We start from the raw sequence: 21,780 nt of genomic DNA, 5'->3' as shown, positions 1-21,780 counted from the left end.
CTGCCTCTCTCTGTCCCAAAAATAAATAAAAAACGTTGAAAAAAAAAAAATTTAAACGTCTAGAGCAAATCTGTTTGTCAACTGTTCTTAGAGATAATGTTCCTTCCTTACCCGCTCTACTCCCAGAAGGGAAATACAATTGTATTGAATATTTCTAGTGCAACTTGCAATTAGTCTGCAGGAGAATGGTTTATATAATCAGAATCTCATGTAAAGGAACCAATTCAACAAATATTCGAGAAGTAATGATGCATAATTTCCCTGTACATATGAAAGTATCTATTGTGGCACAATTGGTTGTTTTTCATTTCAGACTGAAATTCTGATTTATTCATTAAGTTTCTTTTCTTTTGCTGGCACAAAAGTAAACACAATCCCTTATGAAATGGTCCTCACACTGTTTACTTTGTTTGAAAGTCTTTAACAACTTCCTGTTCGACCCCAACAAGCCACTAGACAAATAAGCTCACGTATCATTTAAAGCCAAATTCAATACCACCACCTCTGTGAAATTTTTCCAAATCGAGCAGAATTAATTTCCTTGTGCTCAATAAACCTTTAGGCAAATAGCAATTGGAGCCCCCGAAATATCACATTGTAATTGTTTTATGTGAGTGCATTTCCTCCACTATGTTTGGAGCAATTATTAGCAATTATTAACTACCACTTACTACATTATCTGGCCCATATCTAAAAAATATTTGTTAAAATTATATTACGTAATGTATTGAAAACTGAGAGGATAGGACAAGTATCTAATTTCTTCCCATTCTCTCTACCTCCATCCTTTTACCCCCTCCACTTTTCTTATCTCCTTCCTATCCCCTCTCCTGGGTAGGCTGAGATTCTTTAATATTTTATAATGTTTATTCAGTCTAAACTATAGACATCTCTGCTTCCAGCCATGACAAATAAACTAGTACTAAACTAGCCCCTCTCCATAAAAACTGTGAAACTGGGAAAAATATACGAGGCGCTGGGCAATGGGCAGTTCAAGATTGTGATCCTTGGCACAAAGGAGGTGGGACTCTATTTCCTTGACTCTTTACCTGTGTGGAATTTTCTGATCCCAGCAGTTTGCTGAAGTCCAAGTAGTCAATGACAGTTCCGTTGAGCTGAGGAAGCAGGGATCAGAATTTAGGGCTGTCAAAGGAGCTGGAACTGTAGGGACATATTCCAGCAAGGAAGAACTATATGGAGAGGAGGACCAGACATCTGTGTAAAGTCCCTTATGAATTCTTGCGTGAGCCTGGGCTGGGCAGACATGAGGTGAGACTTCAAAAGCCATGCCAGAGGGTAGCTGCTAATAGGCTGGAAGCTACAGGACAGGCAATGCTCCATGGGAGACTATGGAGTTCTCCCACCATCAGAATCCCCTCATTTACATGCCAGGCACCCAGTTGAGACACAAGAAAGGCCACACCTTAGAAATAAAGACCATGACCAACAGTAAGGCTTTCCTATCAATGTTTAAGTCTTAACAAGAACTGCAGGAGTGATGAAACTTAGAGCTTGAGACCTACCTAGTTTGAAGGGATTAGGAAATACCTAGGTATTTTCACAAATACACCTTAACAAATAAAAAAAAAATACAAATCTGCACAAGTACAAGATAATCAGCTAAGTATTGAATCGACATAAACTTCAGAGAAAGAGAAGAGAATCCAGAGTCTTCATAACATATCATTCACCATATCCAGTATAAAACTCAAAACCTGCCACTAATACAAATAAACAGAGTAATAGAAATCATGGTCAAGAAAAAAGTGCAACCTTGTGACTTGAAGACGGCCCAGATAATTATATTAGCAGACAAAAATTTTAATGCAACTACTAGAAAAATGTTCAAAGCCTTAAAGACAAATATAGCCTCAATGGTAAATAGATAGGGAATCTAGGCAATACAAAGGAAACTATTAAAAGAATCATATAGAAATTCTATAACTTAAAAATATACTAACCTGAAACTAATATAACACTGTATATTAACTATATTGATTTTTTAAATTTTTTTAATTAAAAAAATGTTTTAGTGTTTATTTTTGAGACAGACAGAGCGTGAGCTGGGAAGGGACAGAGAGAGAGGGAGACACAGAATCCAAAGCACAGAGCCTGATGCGGGGCTCAAACTCACAAGCCATGAGATTATGAACTGAGCTGAATTCAGACACTTAATGAACTGAGCCACCCAGGTGCTCCTATATTGAAATTTTAAAAAGAGTAAACTAATTGAAATTTAAAAATCCATGTATGAGCTTAATAGAAACTTTGAAGTAGAAGAAAAAGTGTCATTAAACTTGAAGGTATACCAATAGAAACTATTTAATCTGAAAGAAAAAAAAGAAAAAATGTGCAAAAGACAGATTCTCAAAAACCTAGGAAAAAATACCAAAGAGTCTAGCACTCATATAATCAGAGACCCAGAAGGAGAATAGGATGAAAATAGTAAAATAAATAAATAAATAAATAATATATAAATATAAAATATGTAAAACTATATATATATATATATACACACATATATATGTGTATATGTGTGTATATATATATATATACGTATATATATACATATATATACATATATATATGTATATATATACGTATATATACATAAATATAGGCTAAAATTCTCCCAAGTTTGATTTAAAAAATCAAATTAGCTACAAGGAGTTTAGTCAATCCTAAGCAAGATAAATAAAAGAAAATCACACTTGGGTACATTAAACCATTGAAAAACAAATACAAGGAAAATAAAGGAGTTAGAGGAAAAATGACACACTATATACAGAAAAACCATGATATGAATAGTAGCTGGATTCTAATTAGAAACAATGGAGGCAAGAAGAATATGGAATACATTTTTACAGTGTTGACAGAAAAAAAAACATTTAATTATCCCCAAAAAAGTATTTTCAAAATGGGAATGCAAAAAAGACATCTTTAGACAAACAGAAGCTGAGAACACTCACCCCTAGAAGTCCTATACTACATGATACTAACAATGTCTGTCATGCCAAAGGAAAATGACACCAAAGGTAAACATATATCTAGAAGAAGGAATGAATAACACCAGAAACGGCAAACAATTGGATAAATGGAAAGATTGCTCTTCTTCCCTGATTTCTTTAAAAGAAAACTAATCATGTAAAGCAAAAACAATAGTAAGGTGGAGTTTATAATGTAAGTAGAATTAAAGATACAACTAAAGTAGCATAAAGAAGAGGGCAGACAGAATTCTACTGTTGTGAGGTTATTACATTTACAAAGAGAGATGTGTGTGAAATACAGTGTCAGCTATAAAATATAAGGTGGGCAGTGTGAAGTAGCAGCATATTTACTCTAAGGAGACTTACCGATAAGCTAACCAAGTATTTTGTTAGCCTCTGAGCAAACACAGAAAAAAGAGGTACAATTAAAAAGCCAGTGAAGGAAATAAAATGGAATATGAAAACTATTCTGTAAACAAAAAAGAAAACAAAGTAGTAGCAAAAGAAGAAGGGCATCTATGAAAAACCCAAAGCTAACGTGATACTTAAGTAATAAAGGACTAAATGCTTTCCTGTTAAGATTAAGAACAAGGACAATATGTTCATTCTCATCTTTTCCATTCAACATTAGGTGGAAATCCCTAGCCATTGCAAGAAGGCAGAGAGGGACAGAGAAAGAGAGAGAAAGAGAAAGAGAGGGAATGAAAAGGAAAAAATATAGCTGTTCTTATTCACAGATATGACCATCTATGTGAAATATACTAAGTAATCTATTAAAATGTACTAGAACTAATAACTGAATTTAACAAGGTTACAGGATACAAGGTAAATATAGAAAAATCAGTTTAAACATTTTTTGTAACGTTTTATTTATTTTTGAGACAGAGAGAGACAGAGCATGAACGGGGGAGGGGCAGAGAGAGAGAGGGAGACACAGAATCCGAAGCAGGCTCCAGGCTATGAGCCATCAGCCCAGAGCCCGACGCGGGGCTCGAAATCACGGACCGCGAGATCGTGACCTGAGCTGAAGTCGGACGCTTGACTGACAGAGCCACTCAGGCGCCCCTAGAAAAATCAGTTTAAATGGCAGATATGAGCCAAACTGAAAATAAAATTTAAAATATCAATTATAATAACATAAAAAACATAAGGTACTTGATAATAAGTTTAATAGAAATATGAAAAAAAAGCTATAGTGCAAACTTTAAAGCATTGCTGAAGGAAATTTAAAAATATTTGAGTAAATGGAGAAGTAAAATATGTTTATGGATTGGAACACTCTATTTAAGATGCTCTTTTTCCCTTATTTATCTATAAATTCAATATAACCTCCATCAAATTCCCAAAAAGTTTTATTTTGGTTTGGTGTGGGTTTTTTTTTTTTAAGTAAATATGGGAAAGCTGATTCTAAAATGTATATGGAAATGTAAAGGATCTAGGATAACCAAAACAATTTTGAAAAATCTGGAGAATTTATACTCCTGCTTTTAAGATACACTATTATATTACATAAATATTGTAATATACTGTCCTATGGGAGAAGAGAGATTCCAGAAGCAGACCCAAACATCCATGCACAATTAATTTGCAACAACAATGCAAAGGCAATTTAGTGCAAAAAAAGGAGAATCTTTACAATAAATAGTATTTGAACAATTAAACACGATTCATTCCCTTAGACACATAATTCACATGGCATAGAAAAATTAACTCAACATGGATCATAAACATAAATGTGAAACTTCAAACTATAAAACTTGTAAAAGAATACATAAGAAAAGAAAATCCTCACTACTTTCGGAGGCACAGATTTCTTAGACAATATACAAAAAACACTGACCATAAAAGGGTAAAAGGACATAATATACTTCTACCCTTCAAAGTACCATTAAGAAAAGTAAAAGGCTGGCTGCAATGCATTTGCAATGCATTAATCTGACAAGGGACATAGTTATATGCAGAATAGATAGCATAAGACAAAATAAGGCAAATAATACAAACAAAAGTGAACAGAACTATATAATGGACACTTCATAAAAGAAGATATATAAATTGTCAGTAAGTATGTGAAAAGGTCCTCAGCACTATCAGTCATCAGAGACATGCAAATTAAAACAACAACGAGGCACTACCACACAACGAGTAGAGGTTAAAAATGAAAAGATTCAAAATACCAAGTGCTGGCAAAGATGCGGAGAAAGTGTAATTCTCATTTGTTGCAGGTGAGAATATAAAATGGTATAATCCCTTTGGGGAAAAAGCCTGATAGTTTTTCATAAAATTAAACATAGAATTATCATATGATCCAGCAATTCTACTTTTAGATATTTTATCTAAGAGAACTGATGACGTAAGTCCACAAAAAAACTGTACATCAAAGTTCACAGCAGGTTTTTTCATAAGAGTTAGAAACTGGAAACAATCCAACTATCCAAAAGTAAGTGAAGGGACAATCACATTATGATATATCTATACAATGGAAGGCAATCCAGCAACAAAACAAAAAGAACCATTTATAAATAGAACAACATGAACAGATTTCAGAAGCATCATGCTAATGAAGAAGCCAGGTATTTGCTTTTGAACAGAAAAAACTAATCCATAGTGATAAGAACCAGATCTGCAGTTGTTGAGGTGGAGCATGGAGAAGGATAGATCAAATGGCTAACAGATGCATGAAAAGATGTTCCACATCACTCATCACTAGGGAAATACAAATCAAAATCACGATGAGATACCACCTCACACCTGTCAGAATGGCTAACATTAACACAAGAAACAACAGGTGTTGGCGAAGCTGCAGAGAAGGAGGAACCCTCTTGCGCTGCTGGAAGGACTGCAAACTGGTGCAGCCACTCTGGAACAGTATGGCAGTTCCTCAGAAAACTAAAAACAGAACTACCCTATGATCCAGCAATTGCACTACGAGGTATTTACCCAAAGGTTACAAAAATACAATTCAAAAGGGTACATGCACCCCAATGTTTATAGCCGCAGTATCAACAATAGCCAAAGTATGGAGAGAGCCCAAATGTCCATCGATTGACAAATGGATAAAGCACATATGGTACATATATACAATAGAGTATTACTCAGCCATCAAAAAAAAAAAAAAAAAAACAAAACCAAGAAATCTTGCCATTTGCAATGATGTGGAGGAAGCTAGAATGCATTACGCTAAACAAAATAAGTCAATCAGAGAAAGACAAATATCATATGATTTCACTCATGTGGAATTTAAGAAACAAAACAGCTGAACATATGGGAAGGGAAAACCAAGAAAAAAAAGAGAAGAAAGAGAACCGAATCACAAAAGACCCTTAACAATAGGGAACGAACTGAGAGTTGATGGAGGGAGATGGTTAGGAGATGGGCTAGATGGGTGATAGGTATTAAGAAGGGCACTTATGATGAGCACTGGGTGTTGTATGAAAGTGAATCACTGAATTCTATTTCTGAAACCAATATTGCACTGTATGTTAACTAACTAAAATAAAGATTAAAAAAATTTAAGAGATGCCTGAGTGGCTCAGTGGGTTAAGTGTCTAACTCTTGATTTCCGTTCAGGTGATGATCTCATGGTTCATGGGATTGAGCCCCACACTGGGTCCCACACTGATCGTGCAGAGCCTGTTTGGGATTCTCTCTCCCTCTCTTTCTGCCCCTTCCCTGCTTGTGTGCTTGCTCTCTCTCTCTCTCTCTCTCTCAAAAATAAGTAATGTTAAATTTTTTTTTTCAAAAGGAACACTAGGATACTTTCTGGAATGATAAATTTATTCTATAAATTTAGAACGGTGTGGTGATTACGTGCATATACATATTTGTTGAAACTAAAGAAGAATTTTACCTGAGGAAATTATGAAATAAAATCTATGTTTTATTAAAAGTTTGAAAGTTCCATGCAAAGACAGGTTGAGTTCTCGAAAGGAAAGCCAATAAATAATTCAGATATCCAATAAATAATAAATAAAACTAAAATAGAGAAATAAAAAAATAGTTTGAAGGTACATCTGCTATAAATATTAAATAGAATATTTAATATTAAAGTTTGATTGTAGCTTCATGAGATTCACATGTCTTATTTTGTGGTGAGAAAAGTTTTCTGAACTTATCTATTTCTGGAGAGGTTAGTAACTCCTCTTACCTAACACTGAAGTCTATACAACGTTTGTGTTCTCTTCCCTTGACTGTATAAATGTCTCTTTCTAGAATAATATTAACCCTGAGATATATTTAATGTTAGGCTTTGGTTTTGTCTTCCACTTTGCAGTAATGCACAAATAATTAAAATTGGATAAATTTCCACAAAAGGAAATTCATGTTTTGCCTGATGTTTATTATATCTGGACAAAATGCAGACATAAAAATGCCTTTTCTTTATATCTCATGTTACCAAAGGAAAACTCATATCCAATGGCAGTTTGCTTTTTATCGTGGTCTCATATTGAGAAAGAGATGAAGGAGAAAAATACATTTCTTCCATCAACTGTTTTCCACTGAGCAAGCAATGGAAAAGCACATCTCTGAAAATCAAAAACCACTACCGACAGACCTCACCTATCTTTCTTTTTGACCAACACCAACAACAACCAAAAACAGTGAAGAAAGGAAAGAGAAAACACTACAAATGTCTTCCGTGAACCATTACAAAATCAGAAAACTACTTTTCTAAAAATGTATTTCTGCCTCCACTAAGCATTTTCAAGTACGTTTTAATAACGTAGCATTTGGTTCGTTATCAAAAAGGAAAATCCAAAACATAGATAATCCTCCAATCCACAAAGCAATGATGACCTCAGCCCCAGAGGATCTGGGATACAGGAAGAGGATGAACTGATCCTGTGGACAGAAGCATGTTTACCTTGGGAGACCCTAGATCAAGGGTAACTGCTCCACCACCTCCCTGCTTTGCCATTTGCAATAACTTATGATTATCCATTTATATCAGGGATCAATCTACACATGGTGCTTTCTGATATCATTTATGAGACTTCTGTGTCTGCATGAATCCATACGACCTTAGACCTTCCCAATATGTGCTAAATAAATAGTCAGCCTAGGAACCTTCACCTGCTTCCATTGGCATATTTGGTTAACATTCTTCAAAGTAAAGACTTCAGGGAAGAAAAAAATTCATGTTCGCATTCTCCTGAAGAAAAAAGAAGCCTCCTTAACCAAAATCTAACATTTTGCTACAATTTGCTCCTAGGTGGTCACAGCCATGGCTTTTTCTTTTCACTCACAGGTGACTAGTTTAAACAAATATGAATATAAGTTAACTCACTAACACAGCTATTGTGAAATTGTACTTGGGCCTCGGCAATTCTATTTTAAACAAAGAACAGTCATGGTGCTTTGCAGCTGTTACGTAATTTTCACACTGAATGTCTCAGTTAACCTTCCCCAACTATGTGAAACAGCCAGGCATCCCAACGTCCACTTTTTAGAGAGGTGTAGAAAAGGGATCTGAGACTCCTGGAGGTCAAGTTCTGAAGACCACTTAGTTCAGACATGACAAAGATAAAATGCAAACCCAGTTCTCCCTTTCCAAATCCTGTGCTCTCCAACAATCCCTGGTTCCTCCACGCAGGAAATGTCAATTTAGACATTAAGGTGCGCAGAAGACTAGGAATATCACAAATGTTTCATTTAGCATCTTCATTCTAAGGATGAAGAAATACAGTAGATTAAGAAAAATCCCCCGAGTTGTAAAGTGCTGGGATACCTGTATACAAAAATATGAGCACACAGTGACCAATGAGAAACTAAATCTTTAAAAGATCAATAGACTTACTAATAACCTTTCCCAGAGGGAAAAGATCTGAATATCTCATAGCAGAAAACACAGAATTCAAGGTGGATGGAAAGAATAAGAGAACTGGGTACTTCTCCAAAGCAGTGTCAAGGCTGGCCTAGAACCAAGACTCGTGATTTCGCCATCAGCCTTTCTGTATCATGGAAAGTACTTTCTGCCATGACTGTTACAGTCCAATTCCCACTACATCTCACTTGTAACTCTGTAGCAACTTATGTGCTAAGACTTAGCTTCCAGAGTCTCTGAAGAACTTCAAAGTTTTATTAGAACCACCTGAATTGGTGAAAACCCACCCTAGACATATGTGAACCAAAGTGCTGATGTGGGGGTGGGGGGTTGGGGGGTGGGGCCCTGATACCTGAATTTGTAACCAGAAAATCCCACTCCAAGTTTCTTATAAACACTAGAGTTTGAGAATACTGCTCTACTGGACTGAAGTTTGAAAATAGAAACAGTATTCCCTATTGATTTCTTCTGAAGAAACCCTCTTTTGCCCTTTGGTGATCACTTCTCAACTTCTCACTCTTATATGCCTCTTCTGGGCTCATTCCAGGGTGACTGATGAAAACCAGCCTTAAACATCTGCCTTGGGGTGGATGGGAACCCTGAACTGGGAAAGAGGAGGTTGGGAAAGCCCACTTTTAATCCTATGTTGATGTGGTTCTGATACTTCCTGACCATTTCCCCAGACAACTGTAAAATCCTGCCTTTTTTTTTTTTTTTTTTTTGCAGAAAATATTAAAAGCTCATTACAGTCCTACCATACCTCTCTGAGCTGAATGCTACCAGCCACACCATCCACAGTTCATCCAGAGCATTTCAAGAGCTAATCAGGACATGATAAGACGAATGGATTAGATGTTGGAACTGGATTCTTTTGGTTTGGCTTCTAAACCCACTTGCTGTATATTCTTGAGAGGACTTCACTTTCTCTCATTTAAAAATAAGAAATTAAAGTGGATTTGTGTTTGGAATTTTCAGACACACCATAGAAAAAAAAAATACATTTACATTGGAGGCCCTGGATGGCTCAGTCTGCTAAGCATCTGACTCTTGACTTCGACTCAGATCATGATCTCACAGTTTGTTAGTTCAAGCCCTGCATGGGTTCTGCACTGACAGTGGGGAGCCTGCTCAGGATTCTCTCTTTCTTCTTCTCTCTCTGCCCCTCTCCTGCTCAGTCACTCTCTCTCTTTCTCAAAATAAATAAATAAACCTAAAAAAAAACATGCAAAAATACATTTACATTAATTGTGCACACACACGGATATTACAAACAGATTTCATGAGGGAACACCAAACTTTGTATAATAAGCTGATACTTTCTAGTCTATTCTTTTCTATTCCATACTTTGAGCAAATTTCATGACTGACTAATGAGTCATGAATGTTTTAGTGTTTGAAAAACATTGGAATAAGTGTTATATGGGTTTTTGTCTAATGTTAAAGTAGAAAATGAATCAAGTACATTTGTCTATTCTCTTGTCCCCTCTTGGTAGGATTATATTAATGCATATGCAGTAGATACTAATATAATATAAAATTGCAATTTAAATTAGTAAAGTTAGCTAATCAACTACATTCTTTCAAGATTCAAATATCTTGTACTTTAAGAAAACATTTAAAACAGTCTCACAATCAGCTACTAAGAAATTCTTCAGAATTTCTACCTATAAACATTTTACTTGTTCCTTTTTGTCTTTGTACTTCCCAGGCACATCTGGATGCAGGCAGAAACAGTGATGAGGGAGGGAGTCAAAGTAATAACCAGAAACTGATCTCTTTCCTTCCAAACACATATTTAGGGGCTGACATCATAGCCTCATGGCATGAAATACAGATGGAAAAGTAACTGGATTCAAGTCAGGAAATTTAACCTTTATCAGATAAAGACAGGAAAGCCTTCAGCAGAGAAACTCACACCTGCTGTGAACTAGAAATCACCAGCCGAATATTGTCATTATTGCTCCGAAAATAACTTCGGCTAGAGCAATAAAATAGGATGAGGGCCAGTGATTAAGCTTCCACTGATGCTTTTTCCTGATACTGTTTTCTTCTACGGTAAATACAACAAATCAGACAACTGGAAAGAAGGCATCCCAACACCTCCTAGTTGCAGGTGGGCAGCTCCCAGGACTCGGGCTGCCTGGAGGGTGAGCCCACTGGCTAACCAGCAGGGGCCCCACATCTGTCTCCTGCGCCCAGTCCCTCTCTGAGCAGTCCTGCGGGGCCACCCTCAACAATTCACGACAGCCAATCACTCACATCCTGCCGTATGGGAACCTGAGACAGGCTCTAAAGTGGTAAGTTGAGTCTGCCATATGGCTTCCTGGGTCCGTCGTCTGATTGCTGTTTAGAATATCTGACTGTGTTAGTCAGACCGATGAGTTCATCCAGTCAAAGGCAGGAGCACAGGGGCCAGCTGGGCTTGGCGAAGGACAGAAAGCAAACACTCCCTTGTCTGTGATTTCAGCCCTGTCTGGGCCAAACAGAGGCCAAAGTAATGATTATCACACGGGGAGGCAGATCGAAGAGTCTTTTGAGTTGGCCATGTCAGGGTCCCTTTCTCATTTTGTCAAATGTCTTTTCTTGTGTTGTCTTTCTTTGTGAGTTTCTTTTCCTCTCCAGTTTGCTTTTTTCCCCCTTTTTCTCAACTTTCTTTTATTTTACTGGTCTCTTATCTCTCTGAAAACCTTTTTTAAATTAAGGTCTAGCTTCAATAGCCTTCCTGCCAGATTATTTTGATCACTCTTGGTTCTTACTGCACTTGCTGTTGCCCTATAAGCAAGTGTGGCTATGTCTTACTTTGCATATCGTTACAAAGATTTCCATGGTATTTTCAGGAGGCCCCAACAGCATTGTATGTTATCTAAGACACAGCTAGTTTATTCATGCAGCAAATTAGACTTGTGTTCACAGTTGATTACAGCCAGGAGACATCACAAAGATGATCAAATCCAATCCCTTAATTTTACAGATGAGAAAACTGTGGCCCAAAGAATTCAAATGGCTTGCTCCCAATCCTAACCTAATATTCAGTGTGGTTTGGGCCAAATGTATGAGACAGATAAAACTACAGACGTATGGAAAATTGTGTGCACCCTGTAATTTCTTACAAAGCCAATTTTGGTCAATGGATGTTAAACCCTTGGACAAAGTCCAGTGAATATATCAATTGCGTAACATAACCTATTGTAATTGCTGGGGATTCAACTCCCCTGCTCTCGAGCTGGATAATAAACTGTCTCTGAGAAAGGGGCCCTCAGGACAGAAGGGTGTATGATTCACTCACACTCAGGTTTCTGGAGAAATCTAAAGCCATACTACCAAAACACAGAACTTGAACTACCAGAGAACAGCAATTTTGCATGGAATACAGAATAGTGGCCAGCCACTCTGAAAAGAAATAACTGAGAAATTGGGAAGGGATTCTGAGTGAATGTTTTTTTTTTAAAAAATATGTATTCATTCATTCATTTATTTATTTATGAGGGTGGGGATTTTAAAAGATAAGCACCTAAAGATCTCTGGAGGCAAGTCTATGTTACAGGGAGCATATCCTGCACAGGAAAAGCTTCCAGTACTTTCTCGAAAGAACATCAGTGAATCACATCATGCTGTTGGGGCAGCTCAGAGGCTGTGGGATGCATGAGAAGCTCAGCCACCAAAGGTATATACTAGAGCTATACTGGATGGCATTTTTGTCCAGTAAATATCTTTCTAAATATGATGCCAAAGACCAGACTCTCTAAAAGGGCACACATCCCATGTGGGAACAGGAGCCTAATAAAACATGATACCCTCATGAATTCCTTGTGCTTTTAGGGCTGGGGGCATCTCTGGTTTACAAACTACCTCAAAGACCCTGCTTGCAGAAGATGTTTATTTCCCACACTGCACTTGCAAAGAGCAAAGTTAGGATGAGAATTAAATAACAGGAAAAATAATAAAAGAAATAAATGCTAAAAAGGTTCATTTTCATTAAGTCAAATTTAGAAATACATTTTTGTTAAGAAATGTTCCATTTCCTGCCACAGGGTTTCATGTAGTAGTCTTTTATTCTTATGTGCTGCTGTCCTTTCTCTAATCTCTTTTTCTTCTAAGTTTTTTTTTTAATTATTTATTTTGAGAGGGAGACAGAGAGAGCACACGCACATGAGTTGCGGAGGGGTGGATAGAGGGAGGGAGAGAGAGAATCCCAAGCAGGCTCCACTCTGTCAGCACAGAGCCCAGGGCGGGGCTGGATCCCACAGACTGTGGCATGATGACCTGAGGCAAAACCAAGAGTCAGATGCCCAACTGACTGAACGACCCAGACACCCCCCTTTCTCTAATTTCTTAAAATTAGTATTTAGTCTCTTAAATAATTTTTAATTTTGATAGAATTTTAAGCTTGAAAGTTTAAGAACTAGCTCCCAAATTCCTCTCACCTAGATTTACTACATATTTGTATTTTGCCCTCATTGCTTTATCTGTCTCTTTCTCCAACTTACTCCCTTATTATCTGAACCAATTGAGAATAATTTGGAAACTTGCAATGTCTTTACCTCTAAAAACATCGATGTATCGTTCCTAAGAAGGAAAACATTCTCTGACAAAACACTGTACAATTATTACAATTAGAAAATTTAACACTGATACGGTACTCTGGTCTAATCATTATTTTTAAGAAGGAAGGTACTGGAAGAGTCACCACACTCTTTTCTACATCCGCTTTCATTGTGCACCACGGGTTCAAAGATAAAGTATTCTCATAGTACTATCTTGTAAGGAACCAAGTTGGTACCAAGGAGACGAGGCTGTTTTGTTACCTGCTGACACGTCAATTGCTTCATAGTTTATTAAAAAGCCTTCATATGCAAGGTCAGAGTCAGCCACAAATACAAGCATTAATGCATTGGTACTGCTGGTAAGAGAGGGCGGGACTGATTTTCCACAATATCTGTGCGAAACCAAGAAGGAACAGAGGTTTAAATTTTTATTAGTATACTTGAAATGAGGTACCAAATATTAGGACATGTAAAAATAAAAATAGTATCCCCTATTAACCTTAAAAACCAAATATATTTCAGGCACAAAATATTCACAAAGTTGCTGAAGATCATCCTATTCATGATTACTTCCCTGAAATGGTTTTAAGTGTTATACTTACCTGTGTGGCTTGTCGTACATAAGAAGTTTAGTGAAATGAGATAGCAGAAGCTCTACTAAGTCACTGTACATCATATCAATTAACTTCTTAACAAAAATGTAATAAACTTACACAACAGCGGGAAACCATATACCATAAACTACAGTTTATAAACTATAGTCAACTCCATCATTGGAGGCATTATGACTTTGAGCAGATGACTCAACCTTGGCGCCTCAGTTTTCCCTTCTCTAAAATGGGGGTCATGATAGTAACTACTTCACAGAATTTCATAGAATTGTTTTCAGAATTTTGAGTTAGTATACTGTATAGAAGAGGCTTAGAACAGTGCCTAGAATAGTGAGCCCTATAGAGGTGGACTCTATTATCTTTAAACACCTGGCCTGTGCAGAGGTAAAAGTTTGGTTACTGAGCCATGTTAAATTTTTGCCTAATAGAACGAATGTGACTCAGAAAAACTATTCTAATAATGCTGAAAATAGAGAGTAATGCTCAAATTAATGCTGAAAGATATTCCAAGAGCTTATTTCTAGAGAAACACCTATGAGAGTGATTAGAAAATAGAAATCTCAAATCAAAGCAAATTAACCAAATGGAATCAAAGTAAATTAACCAAATGGAATCAAAGCAAATTAACCAAATGGAATGGCATGGGAAAAATATATAAAAACAAAAATAAGAGGTAGTGTTGAATATGGGAAATAGATGAGTTAAGTTCCGAGGGAGGAAAAGAAAAATCTGCATTGTTAAAGGATTTAATATCTCGATCAAAACAAAGGTAAGTGAATGAAAAATTTACATGTCTTTTTTTTTTTAATTTTTTTTTTTAACATTTATTTATTTTTGAGACAGAGAGAGACAGAGCATGAATGGGGGAGGGTCAGAGAGAGGGAGACACAGAATCTGAAACAGGCTTCAGGCTCTGAGCTTTCAGCACAGAGCCTGACGCGGGGCTCAAACCCACGGACCGTGAGATCATGACCTGAGCTGAAGTCGGCCGCTTAACCGACTGAGCCACCTAGGCGCCCCTACATGTCTTTTTATATGCACATATTTACCAAATTTGGGCAAGATTATTACAGCTTATGTCACTCATCAAAAATTATATATTTTGCAGTGACTATGATCAAGTCTCATAAAAAAGAAGAAAAATTGTAAAATGAAAGATTAAGAGAAAAAATGAAGAGGGAGAAAAAACTAGGAGAAGGAATAAGTTTAAGAAAATAATGAATAAAGGGAAAATGTTTAAAATAGATGAGAAAAAATAAAATGAAATGTAAGAAGAAATAAAAAAGAAATCATCAGATCCCCATTTCCAACAAAGATGTAATAACAGGGGCTCGATATAAACTTTTACATGAAACAACTAAAAATGTGGACAAAATATATAAAGCAATGGATCTCAAGACACTGGAAATCAAACAAGAAGGACAATGATTCTTCAGAGACAACAAACAAGTGAGTTTGAAAGCGAAACTGGAAATGATTAAGTTGTTCCCAGGTAACTTAATATATCCTTAAAGAAAGCTCAACATATGTGGAATTTAAGAAACAAAACAAACAAGGGGTGCCTGGTTGGTTCAGTCAGTTGAGCATCTGAATTGTTTTTTGCTAAGGTCATGATTCCAGAGTTGTGGGATCAAGCCCTGCGTTGGGTTCCACACTGAGCATGGAGCCTGCTTAAGATTCTCTCTCTCTCTCTCTCTCTCTCTCTCTCTCTCTCTCTCTCTCCCTGTCTCTAGCTGTAGCTCTAGCTCTAGCTCTAGCTCTTTCTGCCTTTTTCCCTACTCACTCTCAAAAGAAAGAAAGAACGAATGAAAGAAGGAAAGGAAGGAAGGAAGGAAGAAAGAAAGAAAGAAAGAAAGAAAGAAAGAAAGAAAGAAAGAAGCAAGCAAAGGGGGAAGAAAAGGAGTGAGGCAAACCAAGAAACACACTCTTAACTATAGGGAACAAATGGTGGTTACCAGAGGGGAGGTGGGTGGGAGGATAGGTGAAATAGGTGATGAGTGCACTTGTGATGAGCACTGGGTGTTGTATGGAAGTGTTGAATCACTATACTGTACACCTGAAACTAAAATGACACTGTATGTCACTAACTGGAATTGAAATAAATACTTAATAAAAAAATAAACCTCAAAAACACATATAGGAATACAATAATGTCCAGTACACAAAAATACGAATTTGAAAAAATATCTGGCATCTTATCAAATATTACCAGGCATGAAAAATAAGAAAGTACAGTCCATAATGAGAAGAAAATTTTATCAATCAGAGCACAGCAAGAAATGACATCGATGACTGGATTAGCAAACAAAAATATTAAAATAGTTATAACTGTATCCTAAAGATTTAAGAAGCAAGAAGAAAAAAATAATGTGTAGATACATGGAAGATATAAAGATGGCCCAAACTGAATTTCCAGAAATGAAAACTATAATGTCTAAGATGAAAGATACACTTGGTAGGATTAATAGCATAAGAGACACTGCAGAAGAGAAGATTAGCACCCTCGAATACACAGCAATAGAAGCTTTCCAAAATGAAACACCCAGAGAACAAAAACTCAAAATCTAATGAACAGAGTTCATGAATGAATTCTGAGACAATATCAAAGGGCCTAAGACACCTATAACCAGAGTCCCCAAGGGGACTAAACTAATGGCCCCCAAATTTTTCAATTTGATAAAACTACTGTATTTCAAGAAAAAGTATTTCAAGAACTAATGGCCAAAAAATTTTCAATTTGATAAAACTATAATCACTCAGATCCTAGAAGCTCAATGACAAAAAATTATGCTAAGAAAAGCCAGACCCCCCCCAAAAAATACATACAATATAATTCCATATTTATACAACTCCAGAATATGCAAGCTAATTTACAGCAATAGAAATGGTGGTGCTTTCCTAGGGGTGGGGATGAAGGATGGAAGTAAGGAATTATAATAGTCAGAAAGTTAGAGGAGTGATGGATGTGTACATTACCTTGATTTTTGTAATGTTTTCATGGGTATGCTTAACTTACACAAAACTGAATGGCTGAAGACTAAGGCTACAGAGCAGTAAGTAGTGAAGCAGAAATGGTCATTAAGAAGCGTGTTGATCTCATCTGGTTTTTATGACACAACATGGTACATTTTAACATCCTTCAACACAATAGGAAAGAAAGAAAGCAGGAAACTTTTGTGTTAAGAAAAATAAATAAAAACAAAACATTCTCACCTCCCAAGAAATGTCCCAGAACCAGTGTCATAAACTTCCAAGTAGTCATTTGTGCAATTGTAATGAAACTCCAGATGAAATCTCCTGAATATCAAATGAATCAGGTAGCCAGGTTGGACTAATATATGCCAAGTACAGTTGATGCCATGAGGGTAGATATTTGGGTGGCCAGGACTTTGAATGATTCCTGTTGATTCTGTGAGAATTTTTCCACATGCTGTTGAAATAAAAATAATCATCATTATTAGAACCAGTAACCAACAAGCTACCTGAAAATTCAAACTAAAACAATTGGACCATAACCTCTTAAAAGCTGAAAAAGAAAAATGTTCCCCATATGCCACTTAAGTGAACTTAGGTCCTCCCTTATTAACAGAAATCAGTTAACTATTGATATGTACTGATTAAGAAATATATTTTTTCTTTGGCTTTGAATGTACTTTAAAATTTTTACAATGTAGATAACTACACATCTACAGTGTAGATGAATTTTCTATAATAATTTATTTCCACTGTTTACTTTTTCTGCCAAGAGACAAAGCAGGAGAAAAAATCAGTATCTTACCTAATTCTGCAGTACTGAATTTAGCCATGAAACCACGATTTTCAGTAGAAGAACTTTTCACAAATATGACATAAAGAAAATTGTACACAGATGTTATAAATGAAGGTATGTCTGTGCCACAATATTTTTTATTTTCAGGAGAACCCAAAATGGAACTACTACCAATCTAGTAAAAAAAAAAAAAAAAAAAAAAAAAAAAAAAAAGATATATTTAAATTTATTTTGTTAGGTATTATTTTTGAAAATTGCTTTGAAAATAATTATTTTTGAAATATTTTCATCAATGCAGTAAAAATAAATTGTAGCCACCACCAAAGAAACTCTATATCCATTATCAGTCATTCCCCATTTCTGAACCCCAGGCTCAGATTGTCCATTCTGGGCATTTCAAATAAATAAAATCACACACTACATGGTCTTGTGTGACTATCTTCTTTCACTCCATCTGTTTTCAAAATTCATCCATGTAACATGTGTCATTTCTTCATTCCTTTTTAATGACCTATAATATTCCATTATATGGATATACCACTTTTATTAATCCATTCATCATTTGATGGAAATTTATATTGTTTCTACTTTTTGGCTACCAAGAATAATGAGTATAGTCATTTATGTATGAATTTTTGTGTGGACATGTATCCATTTCCTTTGGATATACACCAGAAGTGGAATTCCTGGATCAAATGATAAATGATAATTTCTAGATCAAATGTTTATTTTTTTGTGGAACTTGCAATTGTTTTCCAATGTGACTGTACCATTTTATATGCTTACTAGCATTGAAAGTGTAAAAGATTCCAATTTCTCTATATCCTTGTCAACACTCATTATTTTATGACTTCATGATTATAGCCATCCCAGTGCTTGTGAAGCAGCATCTCATTACGGTTTGATTTGTATTTCCCTGAAGATTAGTGATACTGAGCATTGTTTCATATGATTATGGGGTATTTGTATATCTTCTTTGGAGAAATATATATTTAGATTATTTACCCATTGTAAAAATTAAATTGCTTTTAATTTTGATGAAGTCAAATTTTTCTATTTTTTCTTTTGTTGTGCTCTTTGTGTAATATCTAAGAAGGCTTGGCCTAACCTAGGTGACAATGTTTTCTTCTAAAGTTTCATTGTTTTAGCTCCCACATATAGGTCTATGATCCATTTTTAATTAATTTCTGTGTATGGTGTAAGGAAGAGGTCTGCTGTCATAATTTTGCATGTGGATATTAAGCACCTTTTGTTGAAAATACTATTTTTTCTCACTGAAATGTTGTGGCACCCCTTTCCAGAACCATAAAGGTTGCTGGCCATAAAGGTATGGATTTATTTCTATATTTCCAATTCTATTCTATTGTTCCATATTTTTGTCCTTACTCAACTAACATACTATCTTTATTACTGAAGCTTTGCTCCAGGTTTTGAAATTGGTTAAGTGTGAGTCTTCCAACTTGGTTCTTCTTTTCCAAAAATGCTTTCTGGCATTTCCATATGAATTTTACAATCAGCTTGTGAATTTCTGCAGAACGTGCCAGCTGGGATTTTGATAGGGATTAAATGGAATCTTTAGATATATTTGGGGAGTACTACCAACTGAACAACATTAAGTCTTCTAATCCATGAACATGGGATGTCTTTCCACTTATTTAGGTCTTTAATTTCCTTCAACAATGCTTTGAGAGCACAAGTTTTACATGTCTTTTTAAAGACATATTTCTCAATGTTTATTCTTTTTTTATACTGTTGTAAATGGCATTGTCTGCTTGGTTTCATTTTCAACTTGTTCATTGCTAGTGTATAGAAAAGCAAATGACTTTCAAATTTTGATCTTGTATCATGCAACTTGCTGAATATGTTTGTGTGTGTGGATTCCTTCTAATAGTTTGTGTGTATGTATGTGTGGATTCCTTTTGATTTTCTATATACAAGATCATGTCACCTGTGAAGAGAGTTAGTTTTACTCCTTGCTTTTCATTTTGAATGCATTTTCACTCCTTTTATTTGCTCAATTGCCCTAGCTAAAATTTCCAGCATAATATTAAATAGAAGTAGTGAGAACAGACATCTTTGCCTTTTTACTGACAATAAGGGCAAAGGATTTAGTGTTTTATCATTAAATATGATGCTAGTCATGGGCTTTTTATACATGCCCATTTTGGGATGAAGGAAGTTCCCTTCTATTCCTAGTTTGTTGAGTATTTTTATCATGAAAAGGTGCTGAATTTTGTCAAGTGCTTTTTTTGCATCTATTGAGGTGATCATGTGGAGAGTTTTTCCTTTATTTTATTTTACATCACTGATTTTTGAATATATACCAACCTTACATTCCTGGGGTAAATCCCAGTTGGTCATGGTGTATATTCCTCCTTATATGCAGCTGAATTCTGTTAGCTAGTATTTTGTTGAGGATTTCTGCATCTATATTTATAAGAGATATTGGTCTATACAAACTAGTTTTGTTTCATATAGCTGATCTGAGGATAACGTGACATAATATTTTTAATTATATTCCGCCAAATACAAATATCCAAAGTTATTTCACTCTTACCTCAATATAATCTGTATCACAGTGGGCAGAATTTCCTATTTCAAAGGCAGTGAAGTTGAGAATAACTACTTGGCTTTGGGGTTGGTAGATTGTCCACCTGCAGACCCTTTCTCCTGGGTACACATTAGGATAAAAAGGTGAGCGAATGACCCCTTCTCCAGTTAATTCTCCGCCACAAGCTGTAAATATGAAAACGATAGTAGAGTTTGTTCAGAGATAAATGATTTTTGCCTTCACGTTCATTGCGAAGTTTAATTCTGCATAGAAATATAAAGGAATGCAATCTTACTATTAGAATTTTTTCCTTGCCACTAAAGGACATAAAAATGACTACATTATTTCAAGAAATTAAAATGTTACAGTCAGACAAATTAGAGACTTAAAAATTTTCTTACCAACTTGATAAACAGCTCTGAAACTAGCTCTTACAACTGAAACATCTATTTTAAGCCTGATCCAGATACTATTAGTAATGGATTTAATCTGAGAGAGAGTTTCATTGCCACAGGCTTTTCCAAGCAAGGTTTGATCATCTCGAACCTAAAGAGAAAAATAAAACATATCTGTAACCCTAATCAACAAAATTACGTTGGCAATGGTGGATTATTTGGAGATGAAAAAATGGCACTTTAAAAAGAAGTTATAATCTAACTTGGGTTACATATTTATATTATTTTTGAAAGTAATCAATGGGTCATTTTTTAGCACCATGCAATAACATTAAATATTGATAGTATCTTAAACCAAAAACAAATCCAAAAGCATGTAAGTATTTAAACTGTTCTCCTAATAATTTCTACAATGTCAAAAGGGATATAAATGTACAACTTCTGATTATTCAGAAAACAACAAAATGTGAGAATATGATATACCAAAATATGCGAGTGTCAGCCACATCTGTAATTAAAGTAGGCCACAGATTAAACTGCTTTTATTAATGAAAGAAAGAGACAGAAATGTAGATTACAGAAAGAAGATTAAAGAAGTCAACTTAAAAAATTGGAAACAGGTATTAAAATGAGGGATAATAATGTAAAAGTGAAACCTAATAAATAAAATACAAAAGAAAGTTGAATTCAAGAATACATTCAAGAACTGTATTGGGGAGGTAGTTTGGGGGATGGGGATATTTAAGACATATCTTTGTCAATAAAGATAAAAGAAAATAAAGAAAAAAATAAACACAAATACACAAATCCAAAATGAGAAAGATGATACAAATACACAGATACTGATACATTCATTTCCTATGAATAATAATTCTTTGTAAAACTCTATGCTAATACAGTTGAATGTTCTGTAAATAATTATTTACAGAAAAAATAGAAATTACTAAAATTATCTCAAGGAGAAGGAAAATAAAATCTGAGTAGACAATAAACCATGGATTAAATTGAAAACATTATCAAATAGCTACGTCCCACCGCCCGCCAAAAAAACTCCCAGGAGATGCTCTACCTTGTCAATTATTTCAAGCTTTTAAGGAGCAGA

The 21,780-nt window shown here is 35.4% G+C and overlaps 1 protein-coding gene across 1 annotated transcript in view; it reads right to left on the bottom strand.

Annotated features, from left to right (window-relative positions):
- CUBN (cubilin) overlaps positions 1–21,780 on the bottom strand; it is a 273,842-nt gene that overhangs the window by 198,592 nt on the left and 53,470 nt on the right. Inside the window, exons 18-22 of the mRNA XM_019460669.2 lie at positions 20,685–20,829; positions 20,290–20,468; positions 17,742–17,907; positions 17,177–17,393; positions 13,614–13,744 (exon numbers count right to left, since the gene is read on the bottom strand). Of these exons, the coding sequence (XP_019316214.2) occupies positions 13,614–13,744; positions 17,177–17,393; positions 17,742–17,907; positions 20,290–20,468; positions 20,685–20,829 (838 nt within the window). The remainder of the gene's footprint in view (positions 1–13,613; positions 13,745–17,176; positions 17,394–17,741; positions 17,908–20,289; positions 20,469–20,684; positions 20,830–21,780) is intronic.

Source organism: Panthera pardus, unplaced genomic scaffold (assembly GCF_024362965.1).
Source record: "Panthera pardus isolate Hobbes unplaced genomic scaffold, ASM2436296v1 HiC_scaffold_6, whole genome shotgun sequence".
Taxonomy (NCBI): Eukaryota; Metazoa; Chordata; class Mammalia; order Carnivora; family Felidae; genus Panthera; species Panthera pardus.
The sequence above is the reverse complement of the archived record's forward strand: the minus strand, read 5'-3'. Positions and strand labels throughout refer to the sequence as shown.